The following is a 17,730-nucleotide window of genomic DNA, read 5'->3' as shown; positions in this document are numbered from 1 at the left end:
CATAGTGCTTAGAGCCATTTGAATTTTTGAAATTTATTTTCATCCTTAAGTTTTGCACACTGTTTTTTTCAGTATTGTAGTACTAAAAATGTTTTCACTGTGAGCCAGAGACAATATTAAAAATAGTTTCCAATAAAAGAGTTCCAAGGGCAGTGTACAAGATTAGTTGCGGAGGTAATATGCTCAATTGTTTAGGTGCCCATTTCTGTAAGACTTTTTATAGTATGAGTGTGTTAAAAAAAAAAAAAACCTGTCGTTAGAGAGATATTAGTTTACAATAACAGAGATTTCAGTCTGGAAGTAATAGACGAAATGAGAGCAGGCAATCATTATGGGTGGTACATAGGCTTGCCCAGAAAATCAAATATTGTATTAGCTCTTCTACCATCCACATTTCCATACATTTAGACATCACGCCCCCACAGCTGTGACAGCACACTTTCTTCATTGTGCTTTGTATATATTATGTGAGCAGAAAACTGTAGCGAACTTTCTACTGTAGACAAGGATATCTAGACTGTGTTCTGAGCTACGAAAGGTGGACTTGTTTGTTCATGAATTATTGTCTTAAGTGACTATCAAAAAAGGGCTGATGGTGGTGAAATAGCTGGTAGATAACAGTTTATTAGACAGGCATATGTCATACAGAATGCATATTTCAGATACTTAGTTGTTCCAAATGTGGATGCATAACACATGACACAAAGTTGTGCTGCTATTGACCCAGTGATATCTCCAATAGCCATTTAGGAGGTTTGATGATATCATACTCAATGTATGAAAATTTCTGTTTAGTTGGCCCACATTCACATAATTACAGTTTTGAAGTTTCAGGGACTCACACCTAGTGAATACGTGGCTGGCGACCACGGGGTCCCGAGCTGAGTACTGGCATTGCTTCCACTTATTTATGCCAGGCTCCTCACTTTTATCTTTCCTATTTGGCCACCCTCGGCCAACTCTTGTTCTTTTCCGACCCTGACACTATTAGGTTTCGAGGGCTAGGGGTCTTCCATTTCCAACCAATACTTCTGCTGAGCCGAATATCTCCCGGGATAAGGAGATTACCTTCTATCAAGTGCCAACGGCCTTCTAGGAGGGCGGATGAGCGGCTAGAAGGAAGGGCACTCTCTTGCCCTTGGGGTGGGAAACTGCTCCTAAAGGCGGAGGAGCCACAAGGTGGCCAACGCCATAGAATGGAGAAGGCAACGGGAAGCCACTCCATTAAAGACCCGGGCGGGTATCCCAAGTATCAACAGCTTATGATGGAAAGCTCTTTGGTTAAATTCTCCGGAGGTAAAATAGTCCCCCATTCGGATCTCCGGGCGGGGACAACAATCCAAAAGCATTAATGTGAGAAGGATAGCAACATGGAACATCAACTCACTTCTTAAATGTGGTAAACTGGAAAACTTGAAAATGGAAATGAAACGAATGGATATTGATGTACTGGGAGTCTCAGAAATGAGGTGGCCAAACGCTGGCGACTTTTGGTCAGGGGATTACAGAATCATACACACTGGAACAGCACAAGACAGTCCCGGGATTGCAGGAGTGGGAATTATCCTCAATAAAGAGATGGGGTTAAGAGTAAAAGGATTTGTTCAACATAGTGAGAGGATAATTTATGTCCGATTGGAAACTAAACCAAGAGACACAATCATAATCCAAGTATACATGCCAACTACGAGGCACGAGGATAATGAAATCGACATGATGTATGACCACCTTGAAGAAGTAATTGGCAGATTTAAAGGAGCTGGAAACCTTGTCATCATGGGAGATATGAATGCCGTTGTTGGGAAAGGTAAAGAAGAGGATGTGGCAGGGAATTTTGGATTAGGATTAAGAAATGAAAGAGGGGCTAAAATTGTAGAATTCTGCCAAGGAAATAAACTTTGCGTTACAAATACCTTCTTTAATCATCATCCAAGAAGAAGATATACTTGGAAAATGCCTGGTGACATTAGCAGATATCAAATTGACTTCATATTAGTGAAGCAGAGATTTAAAAACCAAGTTAAGGACAGCAGATCATATCCAGGCTGTGATGTGGAAAGTGACCATATACTCGTTATGATGACGACTGAACTAAAATTCAAGAACATTAAAAGAAGTAGTACATGTAAATGGGATTTGACAAACCAGAAAAACGAAAATACACTGAAGCACTATCATCTAGAAACAGACAAGAAAACAAATACACAGGGCTGCAATGACATCCAAAGCAGCTGGGAAAAAATAAAAACTGGTATTTTAGAAGCAGCAGAAGAAGTAATAGGAAAAGAAAGGACAGAGAAAAGGAAGGAATGGATCACTAATGACCTACTAAATATGATGGAAGAAAGAAGGAAATTAAAAAATTCTGTGAAGAAGGAAGACCAAGAGAAATACAAGAGTCTGAAAAACAGAATCAACAGAGAGGCAAAACAAGCAAGAGAAAAATACCTTGATGATCTCTGTATTTCAGTTGAGGACAACATGAGCAAGGGAAATATCGACAAGGCCTATAAATGTGTGAGACATTGCTTTGGAGACAGAAGAAACAAATGTAGGGCTGTGATGGATGAAAATGGCAATATGTTGGATGTCGATGATGAAGTTGCAAGAAGATGGAAACAATATATAGGAAAACTGTACAGCGGACCAGACCTGTCTGAAAACATCATGGAAGAAGAAACAGAAGTAGATGCACACAACATAGGTGAACCTATATTAAAGGCAGAGTTTGAACTAGCTCTGAAAAACTGAAAAACAACAAATCGCCTGCTATAGACAATATCCCAGCCGAACTTCTGAAATCTGGAGGAGAAAAACTGAATCAGGAGTTGTATAATCTTGTTTTCAACATGTACAAGCAGGGTAAAATTCCTACAGACTTTGAGAAAAACATTATGGTCCCCATTCCAAAGAAGGCAAATGCTACAAGATGTGAAAATTATAGGACACTCAGCCTAGTTACTCACGCCTCTAAAATATTAACCTCAATTATCCTAAAATGCATAGAACAAAAAGTCGAAGCTACACTCTCCGAAGACCAGTTTGGATTCCGGAAAGATAGAGGAACCAGAGAAGCAATATTTGCTCTAAAACTAATAATAGAGAAACGACTAGATAAGAACCTGAAAACATACATAGCTTTCGTAGATGTAGAGAAAGCCTTTGATAATGTTAAATGGGATAAGATGTTTGAGGTACTCAAAAAAGTAGGAATAGACCATAAAGATAGAAAAATGATATGGAACCTGTACAAAAACGAGACAGCAGTTATCTGTGGACGGACAAAACAAGAAGAGGTGCAGATACGGAAAGGTGTCCAGCAAGGTTGCGCACTATCCCCTGTTATCTTTAACGTATACATTGAAGAGGACGCTGAAAAAAGTAAGGGAAAATTCACAGACAGGTGTAGTAATTCATGGCCAACGAATAGATATGATAAGATATGCCGATGATATAGCTGTCCTGGCTGAAAGTGAAGAAGATCTTGTAGTCCTACTGAATAGAATGGATAAAGTTATGGGTGAAGAATATAATATGAGAATTAATAAAGCAAAAACAAAAGTAATGGCATGCGACAAAGAAGATCAAGTGAAAGTCCAAGTTCATGTAGGCAATGAACTGCTTGAACAAGTTGATAAATTTACTTATCTGGGCAGTAATATTACCAGGGATGGAAGGAGCAAGGCAGAAGTGAGAAGTAGCATAGCTCAAGCAAAGGCTGCTTTTAACAAGAAGAAAAACGTATTAACATCTAAGAGCATCAGCCTTGAAACCAGGAAAAGATTTTTGAATCATGTGTGTGGAGTGTGGCATGCTATGGGTGTGAGACATGGACTCTCGGGACAGAGGAACAGCAGAAGCCAAATTCTTTTGAAATGTGGTGCTATAGACGCATGCTCAAAATAAAATGGATCGACAAGGTCACAAACGAAGTGGTTCTGGAAAGAGCAGGTGAGAAGAGAAGCTTCTGGAGTTTCATTGTTAAAAGAAGAGTACAATTTACAGGCCATCTATTAAGACATAAAGGACTCCTGAACACAATCATAGAGGGGTACGTCGAGGGAAAAAGACCAAGAGGAAGACCACGACTGAGGTACATGGATCAAATCGTGAAAGATGTGGGATGTAACACCTATAAAGAAATGAAGAGAAAAGCTGAAAGACGCACAGAATGGAGACAAGCTGCCATTGTAGCTGTTGCAAACCAATCCTTGGATTGACCACTACAGAAGAAGAAGACATAGCACTAACTGTAGGTACATGATCATGTTTGGAGAGCAGTCACAAGTTATTTCTGCTAAGATACAGTACTTGCAAAAGTGTGGAGGCAGTACAGCAACAGTAAGCATGTTTTTACAGCGCCTGTGCTTGTTTCCATCCAGCTTATAAAACTGAAACCTTCATAATGCCTTGTCTGACAGGTAACTCTATTTGTCATTTACTGATTACTTTTGCAATGTAGTACACTACTGGGCATTAAAATTGCTACACCAAGAAGAAATGCAGATGATAAACGGGTATTCATTCGAGAAATATATTATACTAGAACTGACATGTGATTACATTTTCATGCAATTTGGGTGCATAGATCCTGAGAAATCAGTACCCAGAACAACCACCTCTGGCCGTAATAACGGCCTTGATATGCCTGGGCATTGAGTCAAACAGAGCTTGGATGGTGTGTACAGGTACAGCTGTCCATGCAGCTTCAACATACCACAGTTCATCAAGAGTCGTAACTGGCGTATTGTGACTAGCCAGTTGCTTGGCCACCATTGACCAGACGTTTTCAGTTGGTGAGAGATCTGAAGAATGTGGTGGCCAAGGCAGCAGTCGAACATTTTCCGTATCCAGAAAGGCTCGTACAGGACCTGCAACATGCTGTTGTGCATTATCCTGCTGAAATGTAGAGTACCGCAGGGATCGAATGAAGGGTAGACCCATGGGTCGTAACACATCTGAAATGTAACGTCCACTGTTCAAAGTACCGTCAATGCGAACAAGAGGTGATCGAGACGTGTAACCAGTAGCACCCCATACAATCACGCCGGGTGATATGCCAGTATGGCGATGACAAATACGCGCTCCAATGTGCGTTCACCACAATGTCGCTAAACAAGGATGCGACTATCATGGTGCTGTAAGTAGAACCTGGATTTATCCGAAAAAATGACGTTTTGCCATTTGCGCACGCAGGTTCATCATTGAGTACACCATCACAGGCGCTCCTGTCTGTGATGCAGCGTCAAGGGTAACCGCAGCCATGGTCTCCGAGCTGATAGTCCATGCTGCTGCAAACGTCGTCGAACTGTTCGTGCAGATGGTTGTTGTCTTGCAAACGTCCCCGTCTGTTGACTCAGGGATCGAGACATGGCTGCACAATCCGTTACAGCCATGCGGATAAGATGCCTGTCATCTCGACTGCTAGTGATATGAGGCCGTTGGGATCCAGCACAGCATTCTACATTTCCCTCCTGAACCCACTGATTCCATATTCTGCTAACAGTCATTGGATCTCAACCAACGTGAGCAGCATTGTCACGATACGATAAACTGCAATCGCGATACAATAAACCACAATCGCGATAGGCTACACTCTGACCTTCATCAAAGTCGGAAACGTGATGGTACGCATTTCTCCTCCTTACACGAGGCATAACAACAACGTTTCACCAGGCAACGCCGGTCAACTGCTGTTTGTGTATGAGAAATCGGTTGGAAACTTTCCTCATGTCAGCACGTAGTAGGTGTCGCCACCGGCGACAACCTTGTGTGAATGCTCTGAAAAGCTAATCATTTTTATAACACAGCATCTTCTTCGTGTCAGTTAAATTTCGCATCTGTAGTACATCATGTTCATGGTGTTGCAATTTTAATGGCCAGTAGTATAGTTGGTTATCTTCGCCATCTGTACCTGTTCACAGCTCATTGGTCATTCTAGCCAACTGGTTATATGTTTTTCTGCACACTACTTTAATTTTGCATGTTGGCGTGCCTCATCACATGACTCATGCTGTAGCTGTGAGACGACGACACTGCAGATTGAGTTGTACATTCAGTAAGACATTTATTGTGAAGAAAGAAAAAAATAGTCCTGGGTTGTGGTATAATCCCATGAACCATGGACCTTGCCATTGGTGGAGAGGCTTGCTTGCCTCAGCGATACAGATAGCCATACCGTAGGTGCAACCACAACGGAGGGGTATCTGTTGAGAGGCCAGACAAACGTGTGGTTCCTGAGGAGGGGCAGCAGCCTTTTCAGTAATTGCAGGGGCAACAGTCTGGGTGATTGACTGATCTGGCCTTGTAACACTAACCAAAACGGCCTTGCTGTGTTGTTACTGCGAACGGTTGAAAGCAAGGGGAAACTACAGCCGTAATTTTTCCCGAGGGCATGCAGCTTTACTGTATGGTTAATGATGATGGCGTCCTCATGGGTAAAATATTTCGGAGGTAAAATAGTCGCCCATTCGGACCTCTGGCTGGGGACTCGTTATCAGGAGAAAGAAAACTGGCGTTCTATGGATTGGAGCGTGGAATGTCAGATACCTTAATCGGGCAGATAGGTTAGAAAATTTAAAAAGGGAAATGGATAGGTTAAATTTAGATATAGTGCGAATTAGTGAAGTTCGGTGGCAGAAGGAACAAGACTTTTGGGCAGGCGAATACAGGGCTATAAATACAAAATCAAATAGGGGTAATGCAGGAATAGGTTTAATAATGAATAAAAAAAATAGGAGTGCGGGTAAGCTACTACAAACAGCATAGGGAATGCATTATTGTGGCCAAGATAGACACGAAGCCCATGCCTACTACAGTAGTACAAGTTTATATGCCAACTAGCTCTGTAGATGACGAAGAAATTGAAGAAATGTATGATGAAATAAAAGAAATTATTCAGATTGTGAAGGGAGACGAAAATTTAATAGTCATGGGTGACTGGAATTCGGTAGTAGGAAAAGGGAGAGAAGGAAACGTAGTAGGTGAATGTGGATTGGGGCTAAGAAATGAAAGAGGAAGCCGCCTGGTAGAATTTTGCACTGAGCACAACTTAATCATAGCTAACACTTGGTTCAAGAATCATAAAGGAAGGTTTTACACATGGAAGAAGCCTGGAGATACTGACAGATTTCAGATAGATTATATAATGGTAAGACAGAGATTTAGGCACCAGGTTTTAAATTGTAAGACATTTCCAGGGGCAGATGTGGACACTGGCCACAATCTATTGGTTGTGACCTGTAGATTAAAACTGAAGAAACTGCAAAAAGTTGGGAATTTAAGGAGATGGGACCTGGATAAACTGAAAGAACCAGAGGTTGTACAGAGTTTCAGGGAGAGCGTAAGGGAACAAATGGCAGGAATGGGGGAAAGAAATACAGTAGAAGAAGAATGGGTAGCTTTGAGGGATGAAATAGTGAAGGCAGCAGAGGATCAAGTAGGTAAAAAGACGAGGGCTAGTAGAAATCCTTGGGTAACAGAATTCGGAGTAGGTATTAAAATTCATGGAGAAGAAATAAAAACTTTGAGGTTCGCCGATGACATTGTAATTCTGTCAGAGACAGCAAAGGACTTGGAAGAGCAGCTGAACGGAATGGATAGTGTCTTGACAGGAGGATATAGGATGAACATCAACAAAAGCAAAACGAGGATAATGGAATGTAGTCGAATTAAGTCGGGTGATGCTGAGGGTATTAGATTAGGAAATGAGACACTTAAAGTAGTAAAGGAGTTTTGCTATTTGGGGAGCAAAATAACTGATGTTGGTCGAAGTAGAGAGGATATAAAATGTAGACTGGCAATGGGAAGGAGAGTGTTTCTGAAGAAGAGAAATTTGTTAACATCAAGTATAGATTTAAGTGTCAGGAAGTCGTTTCTGAAAGTATTTGTATGGAGTGTAGCCATGTATGGAAGTGAAACATGGACGATAAATAGTTTAGACTAGAAGAGAATAGAAGCTTTCGAAGTGTGGTGCTACAGAAGAATGCTGAAGATTAGATGGGTAGATCACACAACTAATGAGGAGGTATTGAATAGAATTGGGGAGAAGAGGAGTTTGTGGCACAACTTGACAAGAAGAAGGGACCGGTTGGTAGGACATGTTCTGAGGCATCAAGGTATCACAAATTGAGCAGTGGAGGGCAGCGTGGAGGGTAAAAATCGTAGAGGGAGACCAGGAGATGAATACATTAAGGAGATTCAGAAGGATGTAGGTTGCAGTAGGTACTGGGAGATGAAGTAGCTTGCACCGGATAGAGTAGCATGGAGAGCTGCATCAAACCAGTCTCAGGACTGAAGACAACAACAGCAACAATGTGGTATAATTTATTTGTTTGGTGTTGTTTTTTATTGTTAGATGATTTTGAGAGAATTTTGATGTCTAACTGTGTGAACATTTGGAAAAAAGATGAGAAGAAGAAAATGCAAGTGAACAATTTTAGCTAAACTGTGCAATACAAAAATTACATAAAGTAACTAAAGATAATCAAAAAGAGGTGAGTTTGGTACTGTTTCAAATGGAATACATATCGTTAGGGAAGAAAGAATACCCCATCCCTGACAGATTGTTGATTTTGCATCTTTCAGTCAGGTGATATCCTTGACTTCAGCGCATCTGCTCTTACCACTATAATGCCAGTTTTTTTTTAATTATCGACAAATAAAATTAACTAAAACAATACTGTGCATGTGGCACAGTGAAAAAATAGATGGAAATATTGCGTAAGTGCAAAAGAATGAAGTACTGCACAACTAGATTGTTTTGGATGTAGTAAACAATACCATGTAAATTCAAAAGCGCACACAGCCACAGCACATTGTTATTGCTTACAGTGTATCTTCCAGTCTTTGAAAGTGGTTCCTTGGTACTATCTTCAATTAATGAAAATGGACAGCATTTTGCAAGATGATCCCTTCTCTGAGGAAAAAATAGTTTTTCAGCTGAACTTAGCACATGAAAGCGAAGAACCCTTCTTGTGAGTGATTGACAGTGGTAAGAAAATTGTTTTGTTATTTACCTCACATTAACAGCAGTCTTCTAAAACTCTAAAATTTATTAGTACCACTACCACAGCTGCTATGTTGTAATGCTACACTTCACTTATTGTGCGCTTCAGTCCTTTCTGCTAAAGATGTTTTGAATACCCGCTTTATTATATGTTCTGATGTAAATCCAGAATGAACATCAGGTGATAATAGTAGTAACAGTGAAGTCACATGCACAGAAGAAGAATTAATTTCATATGTGGGTTCTCAGTCACTTTTCCTCAGCCATCTAATGACACAGGTAATTTTTATTGAGACTGTTAGTGATATTAATGATATTGTAATCATTGTTATCATAAAGACATGAATTTGAAATTCAACTTTGGTCTTCTGAAGTTGATTTACAGATATTTGTTGTATATAAACTTCGCTGACTGTGTCCAAGAATGGTTAGAATTATAAAGCAGTAACAGTTGCTACTGCAGACAATAGTACTTTTTCACATTTATTGCCATGTGATTGATTTTTTACCAGACATTTTCATATAACTTACCAGAAGTTGACGGAAACAAGGATGTTGAAAGTAGAGTCCGAGAATGTTGTGGTGACTCAAGCAGTGACAGGAAAAGGAAATCTAAAGCCTGCCCTGAAGTCTGAAAGAAAAATGCCAACAGTACTCTGAGAATATGTGGACAATCATATTTTGGATATAAAGAAGTCGAAGTGTCGAAATTACTCGTAATAGTCCAAGAGAGCCATGAAACTTAGGCCCGATGTGTACTTCAAAGAAGTGTCAGGGCCCGATGTGTACTTCAAAGAAGTGTCAGAAATCTGTTCAAAGGAAGTGTCATCAAATTTCTGCTGGTGACAGATAGGCAATTTTTAACACTTTCTGGGAAGTGATGTCATGGAATCAGAGGAAGATTTATGTAATCAATTTTGTGGACATAATTCCAACTAAACAGTCAGGGAAGATCACTGATGGATCCAAGAGAATTGGCAGGCTGGTTTATTATGTGAGGAATGATACAGGAAAACAAAAAAAAGTTTCTCAATACTCTTGGCTTTAAAGAATGGACAGTGAAATACTGGCTGGATAATTCCACACAAAAGATGAGCCCTGATTCAGATACAAAGCAAAGAACAGCTGTATAGACTCTACACGGAAAAATGTAGTAAGAAACGGGTTTCATTGCTAAGTTATGCTACTTCTAATTTGATTTTTGGTGAGGGTAACCGTAACTTATTTTCCCCCAAGAAAGTGAAGACTCATGGAAGCAGCCATACAATGGAAAAAGCAGGCAAGGTAAGAAAGCTGCCCAGGCCTTGAACGGTCACCATGGGCTTACAGGCTGTGAAAGTAGTACCACTTTTACAGGCAAGTGAGTTTATTATAAAACAAAATTGGCTGTCCATAACTATACACTGTATAATTTAGAAAATCATGATGTCATGTGTCACTGGTTTGATGAAAAACAAGGTGAATTGGTTGGATCAAGTTGTACCCCATGTATCATGGATGTACTGTTCAAAACGATTAAGGAAAATCTTCTCCCATACATTCTATATTCTGACGTTTGCACATTTCAGAGTAGAAACGTGATTTCATTAAATGTCCTTTTAAGGTTAGTAATTGATTCTGGAGTATTTATTACACAAAAATTTTTGGAAAAAGGTCCTACTCAGATGGAACAGTTCCATTGAGTGCAAGCTCAAAGGACATGAAGTTACACTTCCTAGCCAATATGCCTTGATATCCAAAGAGGCAAGAAGAAAACCACGACCTTATGAAGTCTTTTACTCCTTTTTCACTAACTGTGGAGAAAAAAGTTTGTGGTTGTATGTCTCATTTAGGCCTGGAAGAGATGCAAAGAATGAGCCAACAGTTACAGACCTTAGGGCAATACAGTACCGTCCAAATGCTATTATTTGCTACAAGTCCACTTTCGACAAAGTGGGTCAAGAAATACCAAGATGTTAGAGAAAAATTTCTGGAGAATTTTGCTTCCCAAAACTATACAAAGAAAAACTGAAAATCAAGAAAGACAAATGGGATCATTTACAAATTAAAGTCATTGTTCTTAAGGATTGTCATTACTATTATGACTACATTCCATATGAATGATTGTCATCTTGGATGTTACTGTTTCAGGAGTGACAGTGCAGTGTAGTTCTTTGTTAGGCAGTTTTTTCCTTGAAGAAATCTGCAGAAATTGTCAGACCTGTGTGAACCGTGTGTATATTTGAAATTCTTTCTGTGACGTCTTTCCAAACTGATGTTGTTACCACTTTTTCAGCACCAAAAGCAACATAAATGCGGTAAGTTGTACAGGAGACGGGCAAACAAATACCCCGTGAAATAATATTGTGTGTCACTTTGTGTTACAACCTAGAATATCATTATAGTGCATCAACAGAGATTTTGTGTCCTTATGAAATATATCAGGTATTCTAGACTGTTTTGTGTGTCCCCTTTAAAATTCGTGTTTTGCTACTTATGCGGTATTGTTTCTTCTCCAATGATATTCAAAAAAGGATTTAGTCAGAATCTTATTTTTATCACCTGCAGCTTCGTGTGATATTGGGAAATCACCAAGTGCTTTAATGTATTTAGAAACCTGCCAGACAAAATTCTACAAATTTATTTGTGGTAGGATTCCCACTATATAAATACTCACTTTAATTCCTGTCTAACAACGGAAAAATGGTAGCTGCAACACTCTCAGGTTCTTTGATGTGACCTTTTCAGTCAGTTGGCTTTTTTTTGTGATATAACCTTAATCTCAAGTAGGTAAAATAATTATCTTACTGCCTGTAATTGCTTAGGACATTGTTAGAAAAAAAAAAGCAAATGTATCTTTTGAAAAGAGAAAAGGCAACTTTCTAGTCAAGGAAAATGTTCCAAGACAAAATCCAGCTAATTCAGAGAAGTAGTATGGTGATATGTAAAGTAAGAGTGCTTAATTTTATTACTGTTCCAAGCAAATTAATTTTTGTTTCATTAATAGACAATAAATCATTACTCTCATTGATTATAACTATTTTCTTGTATAGTTCCGTATGTCAGTCTTGCTAGCCAGAGAGGATGAAAATCACAAAGAACAATCGAAATCACCACTTCTTGTCCGGCACAGTGTGCGTCCTCACAGTAGAGAAAAGAACTCTACAAGACCTCGTGACACAGTCAGACTGGTTAATGAAAAGACAGTGGATCAAACTGAGGAAGTAAGTGCTTCTGTTCTTTTAAATCTAAAGTGTAGACTTAATGTTTACTTTTTGGGCTGTTGTAAGAATTTTAGAATATGTATTAAGTATCTACATTCCAGATGTGTTTTTGATTGATAATTTATGCTAAGAACCACATATTCCTCTCTTGTTTGACTCTGCCCTTACATTATATTACTGCCACTAATAAAACAATTAAATCAAATACCTATTCCATAACAGCAAACATAAGTGGCTATTAGATGAGGTTCAGGGACCACTGAGGTCATCACAAGTTCCATTAGATTTAGAACAGGGTACCCTTATGTGCACTCCAAACGTTATCTGAAAAGCATAGCTAATTTTTGTATTACATGCAGTCTCATAATTGAAATATTTAAAGGATTAAAGTTTCAAATAGAAATTAAAAATGGCAAGCATGTAAAATGTAAAGTTGCAATGTAATAATGAGAGAACTGATTTAGATCATTTTGATTTGCATTTTTTTTTTATTATGGAGTTGTGCTTTCTGTTAACAGTTATTTTTCATTAACGTAATTGATACAAATGAGGAGCATATACTTACCTATTCCTGCAGATGGAACAATTGGAGGTGGACTGACAAACATTTAGAACAGCAGACACGCAGTTTTGTCTTTTTGAACATTTATAGTTTTTATATATTTAGAAAACATTTTTAAATATTTCATAGCAAGCCTAAAACAACAGTTCTGTAGGTTTCACTTCTGGAGGAGGTCCAGTGGTGGTTACAACATATGTAGAATATTAGTTCAGTTCCAGGAAAATCCTTTAATACAGAATACTTATCTTTGAGACACAGGAAACTCCAGGTAGGAATATCAACAATGTAGAAAAAGATATGCTGCTACTTACCGTAAAGAATATACGTCAAGTTGCAGACAGGCACGACACACACACACACACACACACACACACACACACACACACACACACACTAAAACCAAGCACACCTTAATGCACACACGACTGCAAACTCCAGCATCTCAGGCCAGAAAGCAATGTCGCATGATATGCAGTCAGCTATCTGGAGGAGGTGGGGAAGGGATAGTAGTGTACAGGTGGGGGAAGAGAGACGGACGCTGTCTTGTGGAGTTTGCTGCTTGCATCCAACGTCATCTCGCATTCCGGCCCAAGATGCTGGAGTTGGCGGCCATGTGTGTGGGAGGTGTGCTTGCTTTTTTGTGTGTGTGTGGTCGCGCACATGTGTGCACGCACACTGTGAATGTTGTATGTGTGTCCTCGCTTTACTGACGAAGGTGGTGGCCGAAAGCTATATGTGGGTGTCTTTTAATTGTACCTGTCTGCAACTTGACGTGTCTTCTTTACGGTAAGTAGTAATCTGTCCTTTACTACGTACTTATCTTTAGTAGAAACCTGTGTCCATAAGATGGACGATATACATTACGATCACAGAACACAGTGATAACTGTTATTGTACTGTAGAATTCTGTAATGTAACATCGTGACAGTTTTTGTCTTGTACTGAATGTCAGCCAACTGTCGCTTTCATGTAACTATGAACTTTGGTACTCGGCTCTGGCTAATGACACTAGCTTGCTGCCAGATCTGAACTACAGTGATGCCAGAGTAGGCTGTCAGAGAGTGAACCGAGTTGTGCAGACTTGCAGCAGCAGCAGCAACATAGGGAAACTCATGAGGGCTTGTCTTTGTCAACGTCTTGCATTCGTGGCTGTGCCCGACAGTGACTGTGTTCTGTTGTGGGGTACCAACTTTAACATGGGACCTCACTTTTCTACTTTTCTTACAACACCTTGCTCCCCCTCCCCCATACCTTGTACTATCATCATGTAGTCCTGGGTCACATGACAATGCGAGGGAGGGAGACGGGGGGGGGGGGGGGGGGAGGCCTGAATGTGCACATTGATGAGGAGACAGGGACAGTAGTGATGACCAATGGCAGCTCCCTGTCTGCAACCCCGATATCCACCTGTGAGTGACCAGGAACACCAGCCAAAAAACCGGTCACAGGGTACACACTAGCATCCAGAGAGGCAGACTCTGTGGTTGGAAGAACAGCAGTCTGAATCCAGGAGTGTCTTAATGGCTATCTGGATGCACTGCCTCCGCTGACGTCAGCTGCAGCAGCTGCGGCAAACTGACAACGGCGGCTCCATTGGCATCACACTGGACAGCAGAGATGATTGTTATTGCGGACTCCAGTGGTGTGCTGTCTCTGTGGACAAGTAGATTGTCGCAGAATCATAATTGTGACAGCCAGAGCGAGAGCACCAGCAGCAGCGAGTACTGTTTGTATAAAGCGTTTTTGTACTTATTTGCTGCGCTTAGCTTTTAAATAGTTTTTCTGGGAAAACCTAGCGTAGTTTTCGCGTCTCGTATTTCAGTGAGTGTTTCTTGATTATCAGAGTAGCTCATCAGAAGATTATCTTGGGAATTTGTCACCGTATAGAGTAGGGTAAACATAGTCATGTGTAGGGACTGTGGTTGTTGTGAGCGGACGTAAGGAGAATTGGCCACTTTTCGGGGGCAGGTGGAGGCTTTGTCTGTTAGGCTCATCGAGCTCGAGGCGCAGGCGTCGGCTCGTAGTGGCGTTGGGGCAACTGTGGTGAGACCTATGCCTACTTCGGTGGCCTTGGAATCACATGGAACCCCTGATGTCGCTGCGTCTTCCGGCAGTGAGCATCTTACCGGTCAGCCATCACTCCAGGGTGAATGGCGGACAGTGGTGGGCTCGCGCGTGCCTGGCCGAAAGGCAAAGGTGGGATCTGGCCGCGTGGCAGCTGCCTTACCCCTTTCCAACAGGTACGGGGTGCTTCCTAGTGGTGATGACATCGTTTCCGAGCCACCACAGGATGCCTCGCCTGTTGGGCCAGTGGCCGATTCTCCGGCAAGGTCCCGACAGTCACAGAGGGCGGGCCTATTAGTTATAGGGAGCTCCAACGTTAGGCGGGTTATGGAGCCCCTCAGGAAAATAGCGGGTAGGTCGGGGAAGAATGCCAGTGTGCACTCGGTGTGCTTGCCGGGGGTCTCGTCCGTAATGTGGAGGAGGCCCTTCCGGCAGCTATTGAACGCACTGGGTGTGACCGGCTGCAGATAGTAGCACATGTCAGAACGAATGACGCCTGCCGCTTGGGTTCTGAGGCCATCCTTGGTTCCTTCCGGCGGCTGGCTGATTTGGTGAAGACAACCAGCATCGCACGCGGAGTGCAAGCTGAGCTTAATATCTGCAGCATAGTGCCCAGAGTCGATCGCGGTCCTCTGGTTTGGAGCCGTGTGGAGGGTCTAAACCAGAGGCTCAGACGACTCTGCGACTATAATGGTTGCAAATTCATCGACCTCCGTTATTGGGTGGAGAACTGTAGGGCCCCCCTAGACAGGTCAGGCGTGCACTACACGCCGGAAGCAGCTACTAGGGTAGCAGAGTACGTGTGGCGTGCACACGGGGTTTTTTTAGGTTAGAGGGACCCCCCCTTGGGCGAAACGATAAAATACCTGACGGCTTACCAGAGAGGACATTATCATCGTTGATAAAGAACGTCTGTCCTCAGAGACCAAAAACAGGAAAAGTTAACGTAATATTGGTAAACTGCAGGAGTATCCAGGGCAAGGTTCCTGAATTAGTATCTCTTATTGAAGGAAATAGTGCGCATATAGTATTAGGAACGGAAAGTTGGTTAAAACCGGAAGTGAACAGTATATTAGGAACGGAAAGTTGGTTAAAACCGGAAGTGAACAGTAACGAAATCCTAGACACAGAATGGAATATATACCGCAAGGATAGGATAAACGCCAATGGTGGAGGAGTATTTATAGCAGTAAAGAATTCAATAATATCCAGTGAAGTTATTAGCGAATGCGAATGTGAAATAATCTGGGTTAAGTTAAGTATCAAAGGTGGGTCAGATATGATAGTCGGATGCTTCTATAGACCACCTGCATCAGCAACCGTAGTAGTTGAGCGCCTCAGAGAGAACCTGCAGAACGTCGTGAAGAAGTTTCGTGATCATACTATTGTAATAGGGGGAGACTTCAATCTACCAGGTATAGAATGGGATAGTCACACAATCAGAACTGGAGCCAGGGACAGAGCTCTTGTGACATTATCCTGACTGCCTTGTCCGAGAATTACTTCGAGCAGATAGTTAGAGAACCAACTCGTGAAGCTAACGTTTTAGACCTCATAGCAACAAATAGACCGGAACTTTTCGACTCCGTGAATGTAGAAGAGGGTATCAGTGATCATAAGTCAGTGGTTGCATCAATGACTACAAGTGTAATAAGAAATGCCAAGAAAGGAAGGAAAATATATTTGCTTAACAAGAGTGATAGGGCACAAATCGCAGAATATCTGAGTGACCACCATCAAACGTTCATTTCTGAGGAAGAGGATGTGGAACAAAAATGGAAAAAATTCAGAAACATCGTCCAGTACGCCTTAGATAAGTTTGTACCGACTAAGGTCCAAAGCGAGGGGAAAGATCCACCGTGGTATAACAATCATGTACGAAAGGTACTACGGAAACAAAGAAAGCTTCATCATAGGTTTAAGAGTAGTCGAATCATAGCTGATAAGGAAAAGCTGAACGAAGCGAAAAAGAGCGTAAAGAGAGCAATGAGAGAAGCAGTCAACGAATTCGAACATAAAACATTGGCAAACAATCTAAACAAGAACCCTAAAAAGTTTTGGTCATATGTAAAATCGGTAAGCGGATCTAAATCCCCTATTCAGTCACTCGTTGACCACGATGGCACCGAAACAGAGGACGACCGAAGAAAGGCAGAAATACTGAATTCAGTGTTCCGAAACTGTTTCACTGCGGAAAATCGTAACACGGTCCCTGACTTCAGCCGTCGCACGGACGCCAAAATGGAAAATATTGAAATAAACGATATCGGAATTGAAAAACAACTGCTATCACTTAGTAGCGGAAAAGCATCCGGACCAGACGAGATACCCTTAAGATTCTACAGTGATTATGCTAAAGAACTTGCCCCCTTTCTATCAGCAATTTATCGTAGATCGCTGGAAGAACGTAAAGTACCTAGCGACTGGAAGAAAGCGCAGGTCGTTCCCATTTTCAAGAAGGGTCATAAATCAGATGCGAATAATTATAGGCCTATTTCGCTTACGTCAATCTGTTGTAGAATAATGGAACATGTTTTGTGTTCTCGTATTATGACGTTCTTAGATAATACAAATCTCCTTCATCATAACCAACATGGATTCCGCAAACAGAGATCATGTGAAACTCAGCTCGCCCTATTTGCCCAAGAAATTCACAGTGCCGTAGACACTGGCGAGCAGATTGATGCCGTATTCCTGGACTTCAGGAAGGCATTTGATACGGTTCCGCACTTACGTTTAGTGAAAAAAATACGAGCTTACGGAATATCGGACCAGGTTTGTGATTGGATTCAGGATTTCCTAGAAGAAAGAACACAACATGTCATTCTTAACGGTTCAAAATCTGCAGATGTAGAGGTAATTTCGGGAGTACCGCAGGGAAGCGTGATAGGACC

General features: G+C 41.3%; 1 protein-coding gene across 3 annotated transcripts in view; it reads left to right on the top strand.

Moving 5' to 3' along the window:
- The window catches only part of LOC124599481 (probable E3 ubiquitin-protein ligase MGRN1), a 168,909-nt gene that overhangs the window by 49,722 nt on the left and 101,457 nt on the right, over nucleotides 1-17,730 (top strand). For all 3 annotated transcript variants that reach the window (XM_047136081.1, XM_047136083.1, XM_047136082.1), the window contains exon 10: nucleotides 12,040-12,210. In XM_047136081.1, coding sequence (XP_046992037.1) covers nucleotides 12,040-12,210 — 171 coding nt within the window. The remainder of the gene's footprint in view (nucleotides 1-12,039; nucleotides 12,211-17,730) is intronic.

The sequence above is a fragment of the Schistocerca americana genome, chromosome 1 (assembly GCF_021461395.2).
Source record: "Schistocerca americana isolate TAMUIC-IGC-003095 chromosome 1, iqSchAmer2.1, whole genome shotgun sequence".
Taxonomy (NCBI): Eukaryota; Metazoa; Arthropoda; class Insecta; order Orthoptera; family Acrididae; genus Schistocerca; species Schistocerca americana.
This window is presented reverse-complemented; position numbering and strand designations above follow the sequence as displayed.